At 42.4% G+C, this 26543-nt stretch overlaps 1 protein-coding gene across 4 annotated transcripts in view; it reads right to left on the reverse strand.

The window, feature by feature from the left end:
- Positions 1 to 23631, reverse strand: part of CACNA2D2 (calcium voltage-gated channel auxiliary subunit alpha2delta 2) — a 541532-nt gene extending 517901 nt beyond the window's left edge. For 2 of the 4 annotated variants that reach the window (XM_081850470.1, XM_081850469.1), the window contains exons 1-2: positions 22992 to 23631; positions 820 to 873 (exon numbers count right to left, since the gene is read on the reverse strand). In XM_081850470.1, the coding sequence (XP_081706596.1) occupies positions 820 to 873; positions 22992 to 23116 (179 nt within the window). In that variant the 5' untranslated portion in view covers positions 23117 to 23631. The remainder of the gene's footprint in view (positions 1 to 819; positions 874 to 22991) is intronic. The other 2 variants (XM_081850471.1, XM_081850472.1) reach the window with 2 other exon arrangements.
- Positions 23632 to 26543: the final 2912 nt, after the last annotated feature.

Below are 26543 nucleotides of genomic sequence, written 5' to 3' on the forward strand. Positions count from 1 at the left end.
AAACTACCTGAGCTTCCAGTGACAAAGTTTGATCCAGAAGCACACCCAAACTGTGAGCCTGCTCCTTTAGGGAGAGAACAATTCCACCTAGGGTTGGCAGCTGAGCAGTCTACTCGACATGAGAACAACTCACCCACAGTGCCTCCATCTTGCCAGGACCCAAGTGGTTTTCAGGCTAGCATCACTCTATGGTGGCAGTCTTTCAAACACTTTTTATACAGAGGGGGAAAGATATATCCTGCCAACTTCCGCTTTTTAGGCACAAAATTGGCCATGTGCAAGGACACATGGAGGTAGACATACTTCAGCTAATTTGGCATGGAGTATCTCAAGTAGTTACTTAGACTTCAAAATGCAAATCTCCTCCAAAGGCTGAAAGATATTCTGTGTGTAAAAAGGCTAGCAGCAAGAGAGAACTAAAGAAGACATTTACGGTAAGTACAAATTTCAAAGCAGTGGCTTCTTGCATGGGTTCGGTATATGGTTTCAGCAGTCTTCTGGCCACTTTAAGTGACTGGGTTGTATAAGCTTCCAGTTACATTAATCCACTGGCTGTGTTGTGCTAGTTTGCTTCTCCCCCCCCCCTCCCCGCTTACATATCATATATTCCTGGGATACTGAGTGCCAACCTGCTTGATGTGTCCTTTGTTAATCTACCAACTGCTCTCCCCACTACTGCTTCCCTGAAAAAAGTTTCTGGCTCCTAAGAACAGCATCATTAAGAGAGGGTGGTATAATCATAGTTATTATAAAGCACTTAGCAATGTTCACTCAGTTCTCTCGATAGCCAAGCATGCAGAACCCTGTCATTTTACATACAGGGTACTTTGTTCCAAGGAGAAGACTGTAGGATTGCTACTTTCCAGAAAGTGACTGTGGAGAGAGAGAAAAATGGAGGGGGGAGAAAAACAACTTGCTGAATATTTTGCTGTTAGATCATTGCCATTTATGTCGGGACTATGGAATCTCTGCATTATGTAAGATAGCATTTAATATCAGTTTAGAGAAATTAGTGTTTATCACCTCATCATCCTCCAGCATGGTAAAAGGTGGTGGGGGTGGGTTGTTAAAATTTTCAGTTTACTTTGCCCTCAACTTGGGCAAGTTTTTCACCTTCAAAGTAAATGCAAACAAACAAACAAAAATGGCCTGTCCCCAAGTAGGACTGTGAGCACAACAGAAACCAAGCTTAGCCCATCATACCTGGCAAATAACTGGACAAAACCAGATACACAGAAGCCCAGAATGCTAATTTTTAAAGGGATTCCAAGGATCAGGCAGCTCAGAGAACAGCCTGTCCTCCGTATGGGTGGATTTTAGCCAAAGCGGGCCCACATAATTTGGTGCCTATATCCAAATGGAACATGCCAAACAAGAATAGCACACTGTTCCATCTTGCTTCCCACAATAGCCAACAATGGAGAGACATGATTCTTCTCCTTTTGTCACAGAGGAATGCTGATGTTGTACATAGATAAAAGGATTAGGATCTTGTGGATACAGATGGCTCTTTTCCAGAATCCATTCACTATGGAAATATAAGTGCTTGCTATGGGTGGTGCTCAGCAATCTCAACGTTAGAATGGTCACTCCCATTTTTGGGAAAACCAAACACTAAAATAAAGCGTGCTTGGAAACACCTTGGAAACTATCTGATTTAAGTTAATTTGAGGGGAAATGCCCATTGAACCCAGTGGGACTAACTTTTGCTCAGGATTGCACTGTTACAGTGGCATAAAGAACTGAGGTGTATTTCATCAGATACATTAATCAAGTTGAGTTTGTGGTAGGTGTGCACTGTACTGGCCTGAATATAGGTTTCACTTTTTTCCCAAATTCTGACCGTGAAAACTTTAAGTGTGGCTTAAATTCTCAACCTTACAAAAACTGGCTTTTACGATATCGCTGCTGAAACAGACATACAGTAAAATGGAATGGGCGTGAGTGCCTGTGGAATTTTATTTTATTTTTTAAAATTTTTATTAGGAATTTAAACAAAACATATTATCTTAAACACATATCATCCTTAATCCCCCCCCCCCCATTTTCCCCCTCCCCTCCCCTCCCTCCCATAAAACAGTACCTCTAAAGACAGCTTAAGCCAAATGTTGTGTGGATTGCCAGGATGCACCTGCTCACTATTCATTCTTGACATCAGGCCAACATTGGTAAATTGATTTGAAGCTGGCAAGAACAGGCTAAAGGATCATTCCAGCTGCATCTCTTGTTGGTCTTCTAGCAAAATTGCTTACATTAAAACAGTCTCTAAAAATGAGACCAACAGACAGTTGCATAAATGATGTGAGGTTACAAAACATGCTTAAGGAAAACTTACAGATGAACCAAGTTGCTTCCTGTTGTACAGTACTTGTATGGTTTTGGTTTTTGTAGGTCCAAATGATCTGAGAATGTGCACCCTTTCATATATATTTTTATCTTTGAGAATCCCCACTTCTTGGAAAGAAAAGGGACCTTGCTATTCTTCATAATGAAAAAACAAAAACAAAACCCTGCTGATCACTACCTTGCAATCATGACATGTCTTCCTTGGATCCAATCAATGCCAACAGACACTTCAGAGGACAAAAAGTAGACCTTCTGCATAAGTTAGATATAAGTTGTTAACTCAACACTACGTGTAAGCAAGACACACACTTCTGTTGTGCAAATAAAGGGGGGGAATAATCTATTGAAAAGTGGTGCCCCTCCAGATGTTGGTTAACACCCATCAGCCCCAGCCAGCATGAGCAAAAAAGTAGAGTACGATTTGCAAATCTGTACTGTTAGATATAATTCTCTCTCTCTCTCTCTCTCTCTCTCTCTCTCTCTCTCTCTCTCACACACACACACACACACACAAACACACACAATCTCAGTATTGCTTAAGATGAAGGTAGTAAATGGCCACAGTGACAAATGCTTACCACAATCTAACCATCCCTCAAACTTATGAAGCTGTGGAGTCTCCAAGCAGCCCTACCAGCTGGGCAGAGAAAACTGGAAAGGAAAAGAACTTCCAGAAAAGGAAATTTCTTCCTCTTACTGGCCACTGGTCCACCCCACTATCACTCACCCTCATACAGTCCCACTCCCCCCCCCATGCATATATGCATATGCACGTGCACACACACACACACAGAGAGAGAGAGACACACACCAAATGCTCCACAGGCATGAACTCAATCAAGGAGAAAAGGGGATTGGCAAGTATGGAAAAATCCTTCCTTTTCCCAGAGTTTTGCTCCAACTCCAGCCACATTTCCACTCCTAGCTTCCTGTCTGCTGCATCCTCCCCCTCTTTGTGAGTGGTGGAGATAGTAGAATTTGGATAATGGCCATAGCTATTTGTTTTCAGAAACTTGACTGCTGCAATCTGCTCTAGTCACACTTTTTTGAAAAGCTATTTATAAGTGACTTATTGTGCCAGAAGGTGGATTCATCCAGTTGCAAGCAATGCAATGTGGATATACAATATCAATACCCCAACATGCATGTGTGGATCCACATCTGATGTACACTAGTAGTTCCTGATTCAGTAAGCAATACATGCATACTTATTTGGATGTTACCAGCTGTATTGGGACAGATATCTGGGGAAGTATATGGAATTAATTTGCACAAGAGGTAGTGATGGCCACAAAAAGGACACTAGGTTCCCATGGAAAGGAATGAGAGGCTGAACAGAAGACCCATGGATTCCTCTTGAGGTACTGAGGATATGTCATTCAGCAGTACTAGCTGCTGCCAGTGTTACACCCCCTCCCCACTGCCAACTTACTCTGCAGCTCAAGAAGTAGTGAGAAGTCAGGAAAGGGAAGTAAAGGAAGATCTGCAGTCTCTCTTCTATTATGCAGAATGCATCAGTTTGCTTCATTGAATAACTGCCCCTTCTACCTAGTCTCCACATGACTGCTGTTGTCTTTCAAATTTGACATCTACTAGTTTTTAATCATAGTAGTCCTCATAGGCATAACTCCTAGGGGCTGAGGCAGTCCCCCCCCCCAATGTATTTTTGGAGGGGCCCAGGCCCCTTCAATTTTCAGAGGATGTTCAGCTCTGCCCCCTGGCTCCTTGCACAGTTGTGCATGCAACGTCACATCGGGCCCCTTCAATCCTCTGGAGAAGCTGGTAGTCCTCTTACCACATTCATGTTTTCCAAAAGATCCAAGAGCTTTTTGTTGTTCTTCATCACACCACTGCTTTGCTTGTCCCTTTCTCTCTCTTATAGCTCTTTTCTAGTTGTACATGTTTCCCTCCTCACTTCCCCAGTACATTTATTAATGCTACAAGCACAGGGAAGTCAATGGGGAAATGGCTGAAGACAGAAAGAAGGTCTGGTTTGTACAGTCACATAAGAGCATTATAAAGAAAAGAAAAGAAGTCTGGTCAATGTGCTACGTGTACAGAACTGCTGTTTTCTTGACTCATAGATCACTCCCATGGGGGGAAAGCTCTTAATGCCACAGAATTTAAAACCGTAAGCATACGTGATTTGACTTAAATTACGGAACTTCACTCCCTTTCAGATCATCACATTTTTCTAAAAATAAAATAAAAGCTTTACCAGATTCTGAATAATATCATGACTTCTTAAAACTGGGAAGTTAACATGAACCCACTTTTATAAAGACCATTTCAGTCTGAAAACATTAGCTTATATTGGCAGTATCTGTTCTGGAATTGATTGTGCCAGAAGCTGAATGATCAATGCTGCCATTTAAGTAAAATGAGAACGGGGTTTTGGGGGAAGGAGAGAGCGTGTTCTGCTCCCTCTGCTTTCCTCCCTTGCAGCCAAAAGTGACTCAGACTCCTCCCCCTCCAAGCCAGTGATTCAGACTCCTCCTTCCTTCAGCTAGGGTGAGTAATTGGCTGCAATCAAGGACCAGAAAAGGGAGAGGAGAATGGGAAAAGTGACTATGTTGTACCTATTGGGTTTCATATGATTATGAAAGTAACTGGATGTTAAATGTGAAAGACTGCAGGATCAGGAGCAAAGTGAGATGATCCAAAACCAGAACCATGATTCAGGCAGTGGAATCCAGACAGAGAGTTGAGAAAAGGCAAGAAATTCTGCAGAGGGGCCCATGCATAGGCAGGGGGCCATGGGTGCTCCAGCCCCCACAACATTCCCCATGACAGGGCTGGGCACCCACAAAGGTTTGTGTCAGGGTCACGCACTCTAGGGTGGGGGGTGGCCATGAGAATGCTGCCTCAGCAGGAGCCTTGGGTGGTGCTGCCCAGCCAAGGAGATTGGTGGCAATGCTGCACTGTGATGAACAATAACCATTAGCCACACTCATGTAACTCGTGTCATTTGTGCTATGGGAAGCTCTGAATTTGGGACTGGAGGGTGGGTGGTGTATTTTGACCTCTGCTGGTTGAGGGAGTGGGGATAACCTTTCCTAGCGGGTCTTAGTTGATGATACAATCACACTGTGAGCCAGGTAATGCAGAGTTAAAGCTACATAATTTGGAAAACTGTGAGGGAAAGGTATCAGCTAATTTGTGTGATAATCTGAGAAAAAAACTCGGAACCCCCATATGTTCTGCAAATTTATTAAAGACTCTAAATCCAATGTATCTATTAGGAGCAAACTGATTTTCTTTGAAGACAGATTCTTAAAACATAGTTCTTTGCTTCCTCTTTCCTAGTAGATTAAACACGTATACACAGACAAAACAAGGATAATTTGTTTCTATTTTTAGCGCTAACACTTTCTTTAAACTAATAAAACCAAACAAACCTTTCTTTTTAGAGAGCCCAAACACCTTGTTCAGATAATATTCTGAGGTTTCTCTTTGTTTTCGAGAAGACAAAACAGATTCTTAATATGGTCCTTTCATGATGGTTCGTATGACATCATCAACCCTTTCTATTTAGAATAATGACTTCTTCCACACGCCAAGAGATTTGAAATTACCTGTGAAATATATTTCCCTAGGCACAGGCTCAAGAAGCATGTAAATTACCCAGCTTAATGGCCTCTGGAATTTCTGCCTCTTCCTCTCTCAGTCACACATTCTCACACAAATCAGATATGTTCAGAAAATATCATAGGATCCATGCTAAGAACCAGGTGAGTATTTGATGGGGGATAACAGTTGTGAGACTCAAGTTTCCCCAGGAAAACTCTGGCTCCCTACGAGGCTAACATAAACACATCTAGCCTCTTAAAATGAGAAGGATAACCAGATAGGAAATAGAACTTGGCATAAACTGTGTTTCTTTAAAAACACTTCCTGAGGGGTGTGTGGGGCTAGCCATATTTTACACAGTGTGCAAACAGCCAAATGTAAATAGCTTATGTTGCACAATTCATTTAATTTACATGATCCTAATATTACAGAATGTTAAATAACACAATATGTAGCCTCGCTCTTCTTAGCTGCATAATGAAAGAGATTGTGCTGAACTCTATGGGCCATTTTAATTTGGTGATTAGAAGGGTCTCTCTGTGTGTACCCCAATAATACGGTGAATTGGGGTGATTTGAATCATGATCTTATGTTCCAGAGTTGATTGCACCTAAAAAGGCATCTTGAGGCACACCGGGAACCTCCCAAGCTTTCACATTGCTCTGTGGTCTCAGTTTTTCCAAAAAGTTGCCTCCTTTCTTTTCTAAGAAACAAAACCAAACTGACTGGGAAAAGGCCCACAGGTTGAGTGTTGAGGGGAGGGGGAATTTTGATGGCTATGTCCAGTTTTTAATCATAGTGAATCATTTTCTGAAGTCACTCCACTCATGGCGATTTGGGGGAGAGATACTCAAGTTAAAAAAAAAAAAGATTTTCTTTTCTTCTTCACATAGGTCATAATTCTTCCCCACATTTTGACTGTGAGAGCAGGGTGCAGGTGGGTGACTTAGACTACTGGGGTGGCCTTTTTCTTCTCCAATTGTTTTCCCCCCAACAGTTAAAAATCAGCTCACTGAAATTTGGCAGCCTTCATCCATTTAAAGGGGGCAGCCATGCCTGCAAGTTGCATCTAATTTGGCAGAATTTTCTTTAAGGTAAAAAAAAAAATTCTTTAAAAAATAAATAAACTGCATGAATACTCCAGATGGATCTGCCTGAAATTTGGTAGGCTTAATCCACATGGGGGAGGGGGCTCAATTGTCTGCAAATTTCATCCACTTATGTGAAAAGAGAAGAAAAGGTTGGTTTTAGATTCCCGGTGATAGTCAATGAAGATGAAACAGAGGTTCATATTTAATAGATTGGGTTTCGATCCAAATAAGAAATCAAATTGGAATGATATGGAGTTAATCCAGAAAATGTCAAAACTTTCTCAGTTTAGAATTCCATTAACTAGATTGTGACAGTGTTTGAACTCCCATTGTTCTAAGCACATTTTATGACAAGGAATTTCATAAGTGTGAGGAGTTTCTGAGCTCTGGGCGCAGTACTGCGTCTAAGATTTCTGATTAAAACTGCAGAGTGGAAGGAAAGGAGGACATTTTCTGCCTCCCCACTTCCAGCTATTCTCTGAAGACTGGAGAAGAGACCCTCTTAAGAATATTAGGGGGGTGGGCAGGGGAAGCATTAGACCATATGAAAAATGAACATAATATTGTAGCTACAGTTTGTTCATTTTCAGCTTTGTATCCTTCTTATAAAAAAGTGTGCCTAGACATTCCATTGCTGCACCCATAACCTAGGTTTAAGGTGCCACTTAGATCCTAGCTTTCATATCTCAGTTTCTAACACTGGATTATAATTATGGTAACAACGGCAACATAAACTAAAGCTTTGCATTTCATGTTCAGATTAAAACACTACATACAATCTCACTTTTAGAATATGTACAGGTTCAAGGTAACAGCAGATGCTGAAATGGTTGTCATTGTGGAAATTTGTTGTTTTAAGTGCAGTTTTTCAAGCAGTTAAGAATTGCAGTGGAAGGAACTACAAATAAAGAAACTATATGCAAGGTACATTGGCTTTATTCCAAATACTAAACATGTAAATTGTGCACTTTCTATATTTGGATTACAAACTCTTGCAACCTTCAGAGTGCTGCAAATAAAGCACCTTAAAGATTAGAGCTGTATAGGCTAAAATATATAAACTGCTCAATCAATTGTTTTGCTAACAAGCAAAACTTCTTCAGGACTCCTGAATTTCCAAACATCCACTTTTGGTGATCTTCTCCTACTCCCCTTAGTCAAATTTAGTAGTTACCATGCAGTATGAAATTCACGGCTATTCTTCCATCATCAAAAGCCATCATTATCCTGTGCACCCTTACTTGGAAGCATAGGCTCACTATCACTTTGAGTGATGAACTCAGTGGGACATTCCATCCTGAGTAAACATGCATAGGAGTTTACACCACAAAGGTGCCAAAGTTCAGTTCAGTTCAAGTCAATATCAACAATGCATGTTTTAAGCCTGGGCCTTCCATAATATTGATGGGTATCTTGGCTCTGGTGTTCTGACTATAATCGGGAATATTCCATTCCTGCATAGGCATTTTTTCTGAAAAAGTATTTAATCTGTTGACAACTATATAAAATCACTAACACAATGCAGGCAGCTTTCATGGGTCATGACACCAAGCAACAATATACCGGTACCTCTAAACCAAAGTACTGACAAAAATCCTTTATATCATAAGGCAAAAATAAGGCATGGACAGAAGCTCTAAAACTAAGCAGTCAAGATCAGGGTTTAGACTCCATCTAAAAAAGAACAGTGTCCGTGGTTCACATCATACAGCACCTTCTGAGGCCCGTGTTTCAACAGGTCCCCCACTGCTTAACCCCCCTGGCCTGCCTCCTAACTTTTGCTGCTTTTTCACCTGCCTTCTAAGTGTACAGGTCTGCAGGGAGAAGGCAATGGATGAGTAGAGTTGACAGTGCGAAGGAGATTGCCCACTCCATGAGACAGCCCCACTGAGATATCCCTGCCCAAGAGCCCCTCAAAACCTGGAGATAAGACAAAAAAAAGACAATACTGCAACATAAGGTAAGACTGCTGGTGAAAAGATGGATATAATTATAGATGGAAGTAAGTAGATTAAATTGCTCACATGCTCATCTTGGCTGCAGGCACATCCTCCACTCATCTGTGATTCCCATATGACATGGCAGACCCACTTTCCAGTGAGAAGGCCATATGCTGAATTTCCCAAAAGCTGCTAAAGAGCAGATTTGTTAACTGGCTTTTTATTTTATTTTTTAAAGATGAATTCAATGTAAATAATCAGGTTCATGCACTGCCAGAAACTGGTAGAGAGTATTAAGTCAAAGATTCCGCTCTAAAATATGTACGTATGGATGCTATGCACATACTTAGGGTGTGCATGCCCCACACCATCCCCCAAATTCATCTTGCATCTGTGTATTTTTAAAACTTCTGATGTTTCTAAGTTGTCCTGTGCTTCAGTCTATAATTTGGCTCCTGACCCACTCTGTCACTATAGTGGAAAATCTAAAAAGTGTTACCGCATTTCCCACTTTGGGCCAAAGTGGATGAAATTTACAGACATGGGAACTACTCTGGAGTTGATTAAGCATACTAAATTGCAGATAAATAGGTCCAGGACCTTTTGGTGGGGGAGTAAAGAGAATTAACTTTTCTTTATAATTTTATTAAAGAAGAGCAATATAGGATATATATATATTTAATGAAGCTTTTAACTTTTTACATATCATATACTACTGTGCTTAATATCTAGAGCTCTTCACTGCTTCACAGGCAACATTTTGGACAGTCTCACTTCTTCCAGAGCCTATGTATCTCAAGAAACATAGGAATAATAGAAAACACAGCAATTCTGTAATTAAAAACAGAGCAACAGTGACCCGAGTTATCTGTGGCTTTGGGGCTAAACTGACCCAGAGGGTGTTATTGACATTGACATTTAATGCAACAGGGGAGAATACCCCCAAATGACTCTGGCTGGCCTTGCTATTGGCTCCCACACAAAGCTGATTAACACCCTTAGAGCATACCCCTCACCCACAGGTGCATTCTAATTCAAGGTAGATAGTATCTCACCTTCCACAGGAAATGAAACACATAAAGATAGCACTGTACACAAGATAACACAGAGCAAAGAGTAAAATAAATACTTTTAGCCAAGTAAGAGTAGTGGTGAAATCTAGACACTTTGTTCTGTCCTTTTTATAAATGACTTACAGTTCTACTTTTCCTCAACAATGCAACATGAGAAAAGCAAGCAGGAGGACCACAGATGAACTCCATATGGGCTATGTGCACCCTCACAAAGGATGATTCAACTTCTGTTCCAAAAAGCATCAAACACAGCCATATGAATATGTCATGCAAATACAGTGGTGCCTCGCAAGACGAAAAGAATCCGTTCCACGAGTCTCTTCGTCTTGCGGTTTTTTCATCTTGCGAAGCAACCCTATTAGCGGCTTAGCGGATTAGCGCTATTAGCGGCTTAGCGGCTATTAGCAGCTTAGCGGCTATTAGCGGCTTAGCGGCTTAGAAAAAGGGAGAGAAAAGCAAAAAAAAATTGCAAGACTCGCAAGACGTTTTCGTCTTGCGAAGCAAGCCCATAGGGAGATTCGTCTTGTGAAGCGCCTCGAAAAATGGAAAACCCTTTCGTCTAGCAGGTTTTTCGTCTTGCAAGGCATTCGTCTTGCGGGGCACCACTGTAAACGAAATATGACTACATTTACCACTTTTTCATAATTATAGTTCTTTTACTCAATGAAAGAGGCACAAAAAACTATTTAGAGCACTGAAGCCCAATCTCTGCATATTCTGATCTAGTCCTCTCCCTGATTTGGCACTGCTCACATTCAGCAATCCCACTTTTCTTACAACTATAAATCCTAAATCTGCATTGGAGTAGTGAAACTTCAGAAGTACTTAGTATACAGAGGACTATATTTGAATACCTGTGAGAAGTCATCCCTCCAAGATAAAGGCTGTCCACTCACCCATCTACTATCCCATGCACATACACACCAAAGTTAAGACCTACATACAGAAAGTGGATTATATTTCCCATTATAGAAGGAAATTAACAGAAGCCCAACATGAAAATCCTCCTGGGAACATTGTGAAATTTAAGACAGTCACAGAGCATTCATAGATGGAGATGTGTGGTGGCTGTTGAAGCTTAAATAATGTGTCTGTGAGTTGATTTATGAGGATCGTAAGTGTAAGTCATAGGTACAGACTAAAATTGTGCCTTGCAAAAGAACCTGGGATTTCTGATTTCTGTGGTCTTTGGCTATATAGAGAGACAATGCTTTACTCATCTTAAGTACAAATTGATCAAGACAAACAAGAGTCACATTCAACATCAGCTTTCTAAAACATCCTGATGATTACTTACCAAACACCGAACTTTTTCATTTAAGAACATGAGAGACTGGAGAAAAATTATTTTCTACAGCAATACCTCACAGACTGCACACTCATTCATGTGTAGGCAGATACACACTTCTTTCTGTTAAGTTCATGTTGACTCTCCTGAGGCTTCACATTCACTTTCATTGGTAAGAAAGATAATGCTGCTACACACCACACCAATCTTTGAGCGGTGAGAGATTCCAGGGGTTCCAGGCACTTACCGAGGGTTCAGGTTCCTTGGAATGAGGGTCAGCACAGAGTGTGATTTATTTACACTGAGCCTAAGATGGAAGGGCTCACAGTAGTAACAGGTCTTGCTTCTCCGTTAGTCACAGCTTGGATTCCACACAAATCAAAACTATCTCACCAACTTCTCGTCTGCCTCTCTGCTTAGCTCACATACAACTACTATTATTCTTCTAATTACCAGCCAGGTGGGAAGGAGAAAGCCCCACCCATTTACCCTAGGCAGAGAGCAACTTATTTGGTTGTACTAATGATGGTGCTTAAGTGGCAAGCTAAGGCCTAGTTAGGAATGGAATCCTCCACTCAGCTTTTAACCCTTACTGGGTAGTGGACCCCAAGAATAGGAAGGGACTCAGGGGACCACCCAACTGACCCTCGAAACCTGTAACATCACTATACATTTTACTGTCATTATAAAATGCAATCAAGCTCACACAATTCTTAAAAACATAATTTGGTTAAGTATTTTCCAAAGAGTACAGCACTGTGTCTTATCTGGCCCTGCAGTTGAGGGTGCGGGTGGTGCACTCAGTGAAGCTACAATCCACATCTAACTGGCTTCAGGTTCAGAATCCTGCAACACTCACTGGCTTCCATGCCTTCAATAATTAAATGTGGTTTCCTGTGCTGTTGTACATGGTGAGCAGCTGCATTAGGTTTACCTTTGCAGTGAGATGAAGCCCTTCTCCAGAGAATGGAACCAGCCACCCTCCCCCAGTTCAAACACATATGATTTTATCTTTTCTTCCAGCATAATAAATGCAGTGTTGACTGCATGTACTCAGGACATTTTGCTCCAATGTGTCAGTATGGTATTTGGGCTGTATTCATCCACACTACAGAGCTCATTCCAGAGCAACAATGCAATAGTACAACAACAACAACAACAACAACAACAACAACAACAACAACAAGTAATGATGAACATTGGGGAAGAATTTTTTCTTTCTTTCATTTTTTGTATTAAACTTATTTAATCCATTTGTATTTAATTCAGGTTTAGTTATTTCATGCTTTAAACTTTAGTTTGTTTCAGAAAATTCCTCTCCTTTGATTTTCATGGGGTGGGGTAGAGACTGCACATCCAAAATCAATTTTGAAGGGAAAGAAGCCCACCCCTGAACAAAAAATCTGTTGCCCTATTAACTTCATTTCTTAGAGATGTTCTTGTGCCAAGAAAAATTAAAGTCCATAGCTAAAGAGTAATTTTATAGGAACATAGGAAGCTGCGTTATACTAAGTCAGATCATTGGTCCACCTAGCTTAGTAATGTCTAGACTGAATAGCAGCAACTCTCCAGTATTTCAGACAGGGTTTTCTCTGAGCTGTACCTGGCTGTGTCAGAAACCATACCTGTGAACTTCTGCATGCAAAGCAGATGCTCTACCACTGAGCATCTCATGTGATATTTGAACACACTAAAAACAAAAAACAAAAACGTAAACTCTCCTGATTTCTTAGAGAAGGGATTTATCTTTGCTTGAGAAGGCCACAAATCTAAAGAAGCCTCTGTGTATGAAATTTTGGTATCAGTCAAACCTGTCCTGTCCTGCTGCACAACAAATTTGTAGTTCTCAGCTGGGAAAGGCTGATTATGACATCATTACTCCACTGTAAATATGTCTCAGTCACAGCAGAGGATATTGGTCATGAGACACCTTCAGATCTCTTAATTAGTAAGTGAAATACTTTTAAAACTGGATAAATAGTACAAGTGACTGATGGTTTTGAAGTCCACACTAGCAGCCTGTATGTATCTGGAAATAAATCTTTTACCCAAAACTTCCTCGCTTCTCTACTGAGACACCACATTGGGGGTACTGGAATTGAATGGAGTGGGTATTAAAGAATGTTCTTGATAAGCAGTAGTGTTCAACAAATGTGTTCCACAGTGAAAGACATATTGAGGTCATGGAATAGTTTTCTCCCAATTTAGACTGACTGGAGACACTTGGATTTTTAATCTACAACAGTATATCACATTGGGAAAGCAACTTGAGAGCCTAGAGTCTGTGTTCCTGGTTGTTCCCAGCCTTGAGGTCCATTTCTTTGGTTCTCTTCCAAGCATCCTAGAATAACTAGCCAGTGCCCCATACATAATATATGGAGATGGTTAAGCAGAAGAACTCAACTTCTAGAAAACAAAAGACCCATACTCTCAAAACAGCAGGAAGTTTTCTATTGCTCTCCTTTCTATGGGGCTGGTGGGGTACACTCTCTTGACTGACAAATAGCACTCAGGATAACTGAACTTAATATCTTTCTTATAGTATTGATGGTTGTATCTGTGTTTTCTTGAGATATAATATATATTGCTATGAAAATAGGGGAAAGTTCTGGAGTCATTCATGAAAGCAGTATCAAGGCCAAAAATTCTGAAATGCGTGTAAAGACTAATAATGGCTGTGTCTGAAATCCAGAAATGCCTAAAAAGTATCAGACAACACATTTTGGGGGTTGTGAACTGTATTTATTGGTTACTATATATGGGAGATCCAAAGATTTGATGGCAAGCATTCTGCTTTCTTTATCTGAAGTCTGAATTCTCTTCAGTGAAGAGTCTTCTTAAGATACAATGTGTACCACTTTGCCTTTGCCTTTCTACTCATGTGGGTGAATCCACAGCCAGTTCCAAAGGCTTCAAGACACTGAAATACTGTGTTTCCAGTTGGCACAACAGAACTGATTCTTTATTCACCTGATGTGGGATTCCATTGAGTTTCATTTAAACTCTTAAGGTCACTCAAGGAGCTGTATTGATGGCTTGCTTGCCATCAAGGTATCCGAAGCTCAGCTCAGCTCAGCTCAGCTCAGCTCAGCTCAGCTGTGCCTGGGGGCAGGGAAGGATTATCAAGCAAATGACAGGCCCAAATAGATTGTGTTGTCCAGCTCCGCTGGCCACAAATTGTGAAGGTCTGCTTTTAAATCATCATAACGTGTGTGTGTGTGTGTACGCACCCACACCCACCCACACCTTTGCAAAGGTTTGACGTTCAACATAATGCTTCTTTGGACCTTATTTCGTTACAAAACATTGTGAACCAAGGTTCATCCTTCTTCACCCACCATTTCTTATCAAAGTGCTTGTAGCACAGAAAGGGAATGAGAAGACTCAGTTCACCAGGAGTTTTTATTAAATGTACTGTGGTGAACATTTTCCAGTACATGGAGCAATACGATCAACAATTGAAGGCACATACTGAACACCAAGTAAGCAAAACTTTGTAGTGTACTGCATGACTAGTTCCCAGATTTGAAAACAAACAGGAAAAAAATCAAATCAGAATGAATATTCCATTAATCATTTCCAGCTCGGCATAGATCTTAGGAGAAAAGCCTCTGAGTAGTGGAGTGATTTGGCTTTAAATATGTGAGGCTGTATTTACATACTACTTTCAACTGTATAATGTTTCAGTCTGTTTTATTGTAGCTCACTACAGTCAGAATAGGACACGGGTGGCACTGTGGGTTAAACCACAGAGCCTAGGGCTTGCTGATCAGAAGGTCAGTGGTTCGAATCCCTGCGATGGGGTGAGCTCCCATTGCTTGGTCCCTGCCGCAACCCCAGAGTCGTCCGCGACTGGACCTAATGGTCAGGGGTCCCTTTACCTTTATCTTTACAGTCAGAATACGTGGCTGCATGAGCAGCAAATTAAGCTTTTTTGTTCTCTCCAGCAGCCCTGTAAGACAGGCCACTATTCTATCTGCAAACAGTAGTTGAAGATGAAGCTGTGAGAGATTTGTGGTTGAGGTGGGACCTAAACCAGAAGCTTTTTGGCTCACAACTCATGTTTTTAGTCCCTACTATATCCCAGTTCTCAAAATTATTATCACAACCCTACCCTGCCTACCCTGGCATACCTCTTCAATCATATTTTATTATTTATTTATTTCACAACAATTTCTATATTGCTTGTTTGTCATAAAACCTTCAAGAAGTTTACAAAGAAGATTACAAAAAATACACACTGGTATTGAACAGGGATTGCATCGAGTGCTATCCAAGTGAGTGAAATGGACGTGCTTCTCCTCTCCTCCTGCCTTGCATTCCCCTCATCCTACCAAAATCTGCTCTGAAGGATCTCCCAGACATCTGGAGCTGACTTTTTTTGGGGGGGGGGCTGCAGAGAGCTGCAGGAGGGGAGGAAATCTTATTGCTTCATTAGCTGTCAACTCATGCAAGTTGTATGCAAAAATATTGAACACTGAAAAATATTAATTAATTTATCTAATTAATTTATTAATTAATCTAATAGATACATAAATATAAACCACCATTAGACTCAATTGTTTCTTTTTTGCTTTCAAAGTTCACCTTCAAATATATTTATGAGCCTAACAGACTAAGCTAAGAGACAAAAGTTTATTTATTTATTTATTTATTTATTTATTTATTTATTTATTTATTTATTAGTGCTCATTGAAGAACCTATGCTGATTTTCCAAGATGCCAGGCTGCAGGAGCTAACTGATGGTGAGCGGATGCATGGTTCAATGTGTTCCTGCAGAACACACCATAGATAACCAACCAACTTTTCTTGGTTATTTGCTCCAGGTGCAGGCCATTTTGATACATTCTGAACTCCATGAATAAAATTGCATTCCTCTTCTCACCTGCCAGAGAAGGAAGCATTTTTATATTAAGCAAAGAACTGTGCAGATAATTTAAAATGAGGGGAAACTAAAGTATCATTAGAACTATTTAAGATTTTGGCAGTAATTTGATTCATCAGTTATTTCTGTATTGATTTAATTTTCCGAACGAGTCACATCTAAAACAAGCTTGGATGGAAGTTAAAAGAAAGGAGATTTAATGACAAGGTAAAATATTGCCAACCATTTTTCCTGTCTATCTTCTTTCTGTTTGTGCTGCATAACTGACTGCCAAGCCTTTCAGCAAGCAGATAGGATAATAGCTTTTAGTGGACCATCTTCAACTTCAGTTGATAAGAGTTTACAACCTTTCAGGTTTCCACAAAATGCTCCTTCAGGCAGAGCCAAGATTCTCACAGATAATACTCATAGGAGTCTCAGAGTGCTTCAGGGAGGACATGCCTTTATTAAATACAATGTCCTCCCAAACTGTGTTCAGTATAGACTAGGAACATACTGTGTTCCACAAATTCTGATAGATCTCTGCAGACCATTCACAAAGGGGGTGCTAACCATGGTGCTGCATTTTCTATACACTCTGTTGTGACAGAAAATCTGCATAAACATAGAACGTGGTTTAGACAGAGGCCTACTATTGAGGTGAATATAAAACAGTCTTCCTCCCAATCCTTACTCCAAATCTACAGTTCCTGGAAGACATCTAAGTAATTTGTTAAGCCTTAATGTGCTGCTCCTCGATGCTAGATGGTTGAATGGTATTATCACCACAGTCCAGGATTTAATCCTGGGTGAGAATTCCAACCTAGGTAGAGGATGGATTTAACCCATCCTAGCTGTGCTCATCAAGGTTCCAGGAGCAGTATAAACATTTGCCATCTTGTCCTTCAGGATCATTTGGGGGGTTGGGACCTAGAGGCACTGTTATGCAGTGCTTCCACTCCTTCCTCCTGGGGGTGTCCAGAAAGTGGTGTTGGGGGATGAGTGTTCGGACCCCTGGGAGCTCACTTGTGCTATCCTATCCCCTATGCTTTTCAATATCTATATGAAGCCACTGAGAGAAATCATCAGGGAGTTTCAGCTGGGTGTTCATCAATATGCAGATGATACCCAGTTCTATCTATTGTTTAACTTGGAACCAATGAGGCTGATAAATGTCCTGTGTGAGTGTCTGGAGGAGGTTGGAGGATAGATTGTAGTTAACAGATTGAGGTTGAATCCCAACAAGACAGAAGTACTATTCTAGGGGACAGAGGGCAGGCAGGTGTGGGGGACTCCCTGGTCCTGAATGGGGTAACTGTGCCACCAAAGGACCACGTGTGCATCCTTGGGGTCATTTGGGGGCACAGCTGTCCATGGAGGCACAGGTTAATTCTGTGTCCCGGACGGCTGTCTACCAGCTCCACCTGGAATGATGGCTGAGACCCTACCTGCCTGTGCACTGTCTCGCCAGAGTGTTACGTGCTGTAGTTATCTCCTGCTTGGACTACTGCAAGGTGTTCTACACGGGGCTACCTTTGAAGGTGATTCAGAAACTACAACTAATCCAGAATGCAGCAGTTAGACTGGTGGCTGTGAGTGGCCGCCGGGACCATATAACACCAATCCTAAAGGATCTACATTACTCCCAGTACATTTCTGAGCAAAATTGTGCTGACCTTTAAAACCCTAAACTGCCTCAGCCCTGGATACCTGAAGGAGTGTCTCCCAGACACCGTGATCCAGTTCTGAGGGCCTTCTTGTGGTTCACTCACTTTGAGAAGTGAAGTTACAAGGAACCAGGCAGAGGGTCTTCTCAGTAGTGGCACCTGCCCTGTGGAACACCTGCCCATCAGGTGTCAAGTTAATAAAGAACTACACAACTTTTAGAAGACATCTGAAGGCAGTGCTGTATACTGAAGTTTTTAATGTTTGATGTTTCATTGTGTTTTTAATATTTTGTTGGGATCTGCCCAAAGTGGCTGGGGCAACCCAGTCAGATGGACAGCATATAAATAAATCATCATCATCATCATCATCATCATCATCATCATCATCTATTCTTTGGCAGTGGTGACAGCTACCAAATCTCTCTTCTCTGACACCATTACATCTGCTCAGTGTCATCCAGTGGAGCCTCTCCAGTGGTAAAAGGCTTTCTACAACCTGGTAAAGGCAGGGAAGTGAAAGAACAACTCATGAACCACTGTGACTGTTTTGAAAGTTTTCACAGGTAATATCACTTGGATCAGTTCAGACTTTGAGTCTACTTTTGAAGCAAGATCAGAGACAGATGGTGCTATTGTGCTGTCTCACCAAGCTTTCATGGATCCCTTTCAGGTTGCTGGTCCTGAAGATGTAGACAGAGTGCATGGAGAAGTTAGACCAAGTACATACAGTATATGCTTGACCCTTAACCATCTTGTTTGCTGAAAGCAGCAAGACTGGACATTTCTCAATGGGTCTTGAAGGTAGTCAATGAACATCAGAAGAGCCCTAGTCCAGCATCCTGATCTCACAGTGATCTTTGTTTTACATGTTTATATTATATCACCTGTTTTCAAATGTGTGATGCCTAATATCAGACAAAACATCACACAACATTTCTAACTGCCATTTAAAAAAAAAAGAAAAAGTGAATACTATGCATCCCATAGGAATAAATAACTATAACTGGGGTGGGAATTGAAGCAAAGCAACAAATAAGCCATACTGCCAGACAATAGGATAAACTAATAAAGATCTCACATTTATGGAAAGCGGTAGGTACAAAGCATATACATTTCCTTAATCAGAAATAGCTCTCCAGCCTTTGGAAAATTTATTTCAAATACAAAAGATAATCAACTTGTTTAAAGGTTACAATGCTGATAAGAATTTATATTTTCTGTCTCTGGTGAAGTGGGCTCTAACCCATGAAAGCTTATGTCTGAATATATTTGTCAGCCTTTAAGGTGCAACAGGAATCTATGTTGTTTTGATTGAAACAGACCAACATAACTGCAGCTTTGGAATTTGTATTTGGATTACTCCACTCTGCTCCTGCATAGTTTAATTCCTAGTCTTGTATAATTTAAATGTGGACTCAAACATGAGAATAGCTTCTTAAGTGATCAATTGTTATACAGGATCCTCTTTCACTCCACATCAGCCTTCACAAGATCCTGCTTCTATTTAGTACCAGTTAGCCAATGCTGAAAAGTATTTAAAAGAAGAATCAGCCTCAAAGAGCAAAGCCCTTAATCCCATCTGTGTACACAGGCATACCCAGTCACCAAAAGCAACTTGTCAATCAAGTGCATACCACCCAACATGCCCAAGTGAATGGGCCTGTTCCAATCTCGGATTTTGCTTTTTAAATCTCGATGAGAAATTCTACGTTAGACAACAGGCTGAGCCAAGCCTTCCTTAGCTCAGCATAAGATGATTAAAACCATGCTACCCAGGAAGAGAGAGATAATATGAAACACCAGAGGTTTACTAGGGGACAGAACTAGGAACTGATATGCAAAACCACTGTGAATGTTTAAATCATATCTGAGTCGGAGCAATCCAAGTGCAAATACTCTAATCATTCTGCATGCTGCAGGCAAGACAGCCTGCTGTAATGGGAGGCAGCTCTAGAAATAGTTATGAAGGCTAAGCCCTTATACTTGATAATTTATATATATATATGTATTACATCCATGTGGAGAGAGAAAGAGCGAGAGGTAGTAATTCAGCAGGAACAATCTCTGAAAGTTAAGAGTGATTCTAATTTTAAAAGCTCAGTATCATTCTCAGCTGTGATACAATATCCCCTCAAATATTCCTTCAAACCTCTCTTCAAAACCCACCTTTTCCGCAAGGGCTTTGGCTTAACCCCATAATCTTCACTGTCAACTCCAACATATATATACACACAGAGAGAGCAATGTACAAAATAACAAAAAATTACCTTATACTCAGAAGACCAAGAATCTCTGCAAAATTTGACCTGTTTTATCAATGCAGTTAAAAAAAATAAAAAATTCAAGGGTCGTTACAATGAGGTTTGTAGATACAAGAAGAGAGGTTTTTAAGGAACATCCAAGCATCAAATGGGCAAATTAAAATCTGCTTATTTGTTTTGATTTGTAATATCAGCTAACATAGCTCCCCCAAAACATATGTGGCCTCATGTTATACTGCACAGTCTGGATAAATCCCTCTCCCCCCTGTCTAAAATAGTTATAAATTACTTGAGTATTCTTACTTGGCAAAAATGAATTATTGTATAGCACACCTGATAGTCAGTGACTTCTACAACTGACACTGCTAAAGGAGAGCAGATAAGGAAACACATCTTGTGCCATTCAGTTCTATTTATGTCTATTCAGAAATGAGTCCTGATGAGCTCAATTGGTTTTACTCCCAGGTGAAGTACGTGCGTACTGGAACCACAATGCCCATTTCCCCAATAATTAATTCATGCTAAAGCTTGAGAACAGATCTTGCAATAATTCTAACTTCTTGTGTATGAGAAAGTTATTTATAAACTATATTAAGTTAAAGAAATCTGAATAGGAACTACAACTTGTATAAGTACAACAAAGTAATTCATTTTTAATTAACCGTGTTATGTTCCAAATTCATTTTCTCGGAAAACACTGACACAGAATGATTGAGACGTTGGGCTGTTTTAGTGATCATTCACACAGAGAGGGAAAGTGATTATTTCTAAAGAGACTCCTTGCATGAGTAAGGACTACTCATTCAAACAGGAAGGCTGCAAGTTCAAACCCTAAACACTTAGCAATGAACAAGTGTTTTGTCTCCCTCACTCCAGGCAGAAACCTCTCTGAACTTTATATCCCAGTGGAATTTGTATGCATGTTTGGCAGGGAAAGTGACAGAAAGGGAGCCCTGCCGCTAAGTCTCAGGGGTCAGTAGTGTGTGGAGGCTCAGCTCCAAAGGAAAGAAGGAATGTAACATGGAACCTCCAGAGGAGAGGGAGAGGGGGGAGAGAGAGAGAGAGAGAGAGCTGTGGTGGGCAAAGAAATAATGCAGGAAACTTAAAAGGGGAGGAGGGCACCATTAGGAGCTGCAAACCATTGTAGCAAGCCATAATGATTGAAAATAAGGACTGAAAAGTGTTTCACTATGGAAAGAACCCACATTGCATCTTTACATGGGTCTTTAAGCAAGCATTCAATGCCAAGTATGTCCTTCAGCAGGTCACACACATTAAAAATATATTTCCAAGTAATATTGCTAAAATATGTTATCATAGTTGTACCAATTTATTATAATTAAAGCCCTCTGAAGGATTCAATCTAAACTATTGTACCCGAAATACCAATGGGATGTTAAGGTCAATGTGACCATTATTATTGATTTGTGTCATGAAAACATTTCTTCGCTGAAAGAAGCAGGTGACAAATGGACACACTGACAACTTCCAAGCCCCAAGAACAGTGATGTTTTGTGCCTCAAAATGCTGCATTTCCTGCAGCTACCATGATCAGAAATGTCTAGGAGAATAGGCTCTCAATGAATGTGGCAATCTCCTCAGCGGCAAACCATTTGCTACTGAAAGACATTTGATATGTTGCCTCTCACCTCCCAATCTCATAGTAGGATGCTTTCCAATCTTTGGTCTCAGCAGACTGGAATCAATTTGTCTCAGTTCAGGCATAACAACAACAATAGAGCCATAGATACTGCATGCAATGCAACTATCAATACATTAGTCATTTAAAACTCTGCTATATATACCTGGGCTGGAGAGTTTGTGTGGGTGCACCTGTAAGCCATAAAAGACATCTGTTTCTTCCATGACTCAAATTAAAATTTCAATATGTATATTTCTTTTTAAAAAAAAAAAAATCCCACTTAGAAACCAAAAACCTAAAGAACTTCAGCAACCTTCATTCCACTCCTAAGAAGATTATGTTAGGACCCTCACGCCAACAGTTTTATATAAAGAAGTGTTGGAGGGTGGGGGGAGAGAATGCAGAAACTGATGAAGCCACAGCAAAGAGGAGTTTAAAAATAGAAATTTGCTGCTGCCAACATTCGTACTGAAGTCGTAGCTATTTCAAACACAGATATAGGTGTAAACAATGGAGCACAACTAAATATGTTCCTCACTACTTCGTGTGATATTTCGAAACTTTGCACATATTAACAGTTCTCCAGCGAAGTGTTAACGCTAATATATTGTCCTGTTGGTCTTTTGCTTGTTTACAGTTGCTTAAGTGCTTCTTCAGCACTTAAGCAAAGGGTTTCTTAGGTATTGTTTAAAAAATGATAAAGGAGTTATCTCGGTCAGGCATTTTAGAACACAGAGAGATATGGTACACACACAACTTCACCCCACCACTTCGGAAGGGGTAGTTGGCTAGGATCCGGAACAGCGCTTGATTTGTGCCTAAGCGTCTGGGCGAGCGGGAGTCGGGGGAAGAGAGAACCTGCGCGCTAGCCAACTTCTCCCATCCGCCCCAACTAAAATGGGATCCCCCTTCCCCCAGACGTCCCCTCGACATCTGAGTAGCCCTGGGCAATGCAGATCGGCTGCACTATTTCTTTAATAAATAAATAAACAAACAAAAAACCCTAAGAACAACTGCAGTAGTATCGCTGCAGGTACTTGGAGTGGGACAAGTGCCAAAGCAGTCGCCCCCCGGCACGCAATCCGAATCAAGTTGCGAGGCGAGCGCCCGTCAGCCAGCCAGCCAGAGGCTGCACTCGCCCGCGGCGGAGGCTGCTGCTGCTGCTACGACTGCCAGGTGCCTGCCTGCCTGCCTGCCTGCCTGCCTGCCTGCCCTGGCAGCCTACATGGGTGAGGGGCTCTCACTTACGTGTACTGCTGGGGAAAGCTGTAGCCATCCGCGGCGGGAGCCGAGAGGACGAGGCACAGGATTATTTGGCTGCACAGAGCCGGGACGATGCAAGATGCGCCGCAGGTCTGAGCGGAGAACGCCATTTTTCCATTAAAAATTCAGCGGCGGCACCAACTCTTCACCCTCTCCCCGGCGGCGGTGGCGCTGGGCTGCCAAAGACACCCTCCCCGCTCGGGCTGGGAACCTGCGAGGGGCTTCTCTGAGGGACCGGCGCCGCTGGATCTCCTCCGGCTACTCCAGAGAGGCGCAAGAGTCCAGTCAGTCAGCTATAAGCAAGTGGTGGCGGCCGCAGCCTCCTTCCCGCCCTCCGTCCCCACACTCAAATGCCACGAGCGGGGCAGCTCTCGGGAGGCTGAGGCGAGAGAGGAGGGGGTCGGGAGAGCGCGGCTGGGGCTCCCTACACAGCCAGCCAGGCGGGTGGCGGCGGCGGCGGCTGCTGCTGCTCGCTCCGGCCCTCACGCGGCGGGCTCGGCTCCGTTGTGGCAAACACTGAGCGAATACAAACTGCTACTTTCCCTCAAATAGGCGGCCAACCTGCCCAGCCTCCTCCCCTCGCATCCCTCCTCCTCCTCCCCCTCCTCTCCGCATCCCTCTCTTCCCGCCGCCCTCCCCTCGCTTCGGAACGCTCTCCATCCTCAGCAGCCACCACGGCGCATGCTCCCGAGACAGCCGGCGGCTGGCGAACCAGCGTCCTCTCAGCCTCTGGACCTTTCACTGGGCCCAGGCGGCCCGAGCTGCTGCGCGCGCCCCCCGCCACGCGTCACGCACTCGCCCTCGCCTGCTCGTGGCAGCAGGGGGGCTGGCGCGCTCGCGTGCCTTTGCCGCCAGGGCACGTGCGAGGCAGTCGGTGCAGCCACATTGGCCGGGTCCTGTTAAACTTGCGCTCCTCCTGACCCCGCAAGTGCTAGCGAAGCGGATTTCTGCCCCCTCCCCCACTTCGCGGCCGCAGCACCACCAGCAGCAGCGCTTTCCCCTTCTCCTACTGGTGCGTACCAGTTACCCCAGCCTGGCAAACTCTCTCGGTGTGTAAGCAGTTTAATGCAGGTCACTCAGCTTGAGTCTGTGCCCAGCTCTTCTCTCCCCCCCCCCCCCCCAACGCAGGAAGCGCAGCTATCCTAGGAGTACATCCACTGCTTTGGACAATGAAAGTTAACACCTGCCAATCAAACTGACTCATCAGCTGCGAGTTCCTCTAGGCTACTGTGTATTATAGGAAATTAAATTGCAGGGGAGTGGAGGGTAGGAGAAATTCTGTACACTGGTACCTCGGGTTACATACGCTTCAGGTTACAGATGCCACTAACCCAGAAATAGTACCTTGGGTTAAGAACTTTACCTCAGGATGAGAACAGAAATCGTGTGGCGGCAGCGAGAGGCCCCATTAGCTAAAGTGGTGCTTCAGGTTAAGAACAGTTTCAGGTTAAGAACGGACCTCCAGAATGAATTAAGTTCTTAACCCGAGGTACCACTGTACATAGTTTGAGGCCGAACCCTGAGAAGGTACACCTCAGCAATTCGTCGGAGCTATTCCATTTTAGGAGTGCCTTCTATTAAACTGAGTTTGGAAAACCCTCGCCAAATTTAGAATTCGAGGAGATTCCTGAAGCAAGCCTTGGTCTGGCTAGTTTTAATTTTTGAAACTGGTTAGGAATTGAATTTTAACCGAACATGGACAGGCAGAATCCTCCAGACATCATGGTGACCAATCTCAAATATGTTCCTGGGTGTACTTTTGGCAGCTCCCCTCATAATGCATTAGTGAGAAAATACCAGGTTACCTGCTTCCACAGCAACTGGCGGCATAATGCTCCAAAGGCTGCATGCACACCTTAACTTTGAGAAGTGTATTCTTCTACCATCTCAAATTTGTATTTTGAAATATACTGCAAATTTGCCTATTTTCCATTGTACCTTGTTAAAAATACCATTCTCAAATGCGACCGCCCCCCCATTTTAAAATGGGATATGGGGGGAATGTTGTGAAAGGTAGTTGATTTTAGTGGGCAAACAGGTAGAAGGAACACAGTGAACATTCTATTCCATACAGTCTAGCAACTATGTACAAAGGGTGCATAATCCCACTGATTTAAATCCCGCTGATTTAGTAGTACATGATTTTCAATGTACCCTATGTAGGACAACAGTTCTATGCATGATTCTGCTGAAATAGCTCCTAATAGGGCTTATTCCCTACTGTAGGCCACTGCAATCCTAGACACACTGAGTGGAGAGTAAGTTCCAGTGAACACAGTGGAATTTACTTCCAAATAAGACTGCTTCAAGGGGACGTGGGTGGCGCTGTGGGTAAAACTTCAGCGCCTAGGACTTGCCGATCCGTCAGGTCGGCGGTTCAAATCCCCGCGGCGGGGTGCGCTCCCGTTGCTCGGTCCCAGCGCCTGCCAACCTAGCAGTTCGAAAGCACCCCCGGGTGCAAGTAGATAAATAGGCACTGCTTACTAGCGGGAAGGTAAACGGCGTTTCCGTGTGCTGCGCTGGCTCGCCAGATGCAGCTTGTCACGCTGGCCACGTGACCCGGAAGTGTGGCCTCTTAAGTGAGATGGGCGCACAACCCTAGAGTGGGACACTACTGGCCCGTACGGGCAGGGGTACCTTTACCTTTAAGACTGCTTCAAGTCGTGCTGCTCAGCTGCAGTCCTATGAATACTTACCTGAGAGTAGTTTACATTGAAGTATGTGTGACTGAAGCTGCTTCTAGACCTGCTTCTAGTGCATTCATCTTTACAAAACTAGGTGACATTGCATCAAAGCAAGAATTATCCCCCACTTTCCACTGCATTTTCCCATCATCCCAAAAAGTTCAATCTTTTGGCAAAGGGAGTTTGTTGTGAAAGACTACCCAACCAAGCTATAATTGTGTGATGTCAATTTGCCAGTATGTGATTGAATCCCACCCCAAAATGGAAGTTCCCTCACTTCCAAATAGATATACATAGGATCAGGCTGTAATGGTGATCTAAAAGCCTTATTATTTTCACCAATTACAAACGTGTAATGCTGCAACTGATCTAAAAGCCTTGTTATTTTAACCAAAAAACAATGTAAATGGGCAAAGACACATAGCTTCACAGTAAGAATCACATATATCCCACGTATCTTGCTGATTTTCTAGTCCTGAAATGCTGCATTTATTAACTCGACAGACTGGCTACTTTGATGAGATTTTCTCTGCTGGATTCATAATTTTAGGACTCTGTGGTAGAGATGGGAGGGAACAAGAAAAGGGGTTACCCAAGCTGAATATACAGCCATTTAGCACACATTTAAAACTGGACAAGTACAAACTCTTCAGGACCATTAGTGTTTCCAGTAACTTAGAAGACTCAGTGCAAATTAATCCCATAGAGAGAGGGGGAAATAGCAATGTACCTATTTAATAGGTATAATTGGAGGATATAAGAGTCATTTCACTGTGGCCTACCAAACAAATCCAGTACTCTAAGGGATTCCCCTTAAATGGTGCAGCCTCAAGAGTCTGCCCTACATATTGCC

Source organism: Podarcis erhardii (assembly GCF_964252035.2).
Source record: "Podarcis erhardii genome assembly, chromosome: 2".
NCBI classification, from domain to species: Eukaryota; Metazoa; Chordata; class Lepidosauria; order Squamata; family Lacertidae; genus Podarcis; species Podarcis erhardii.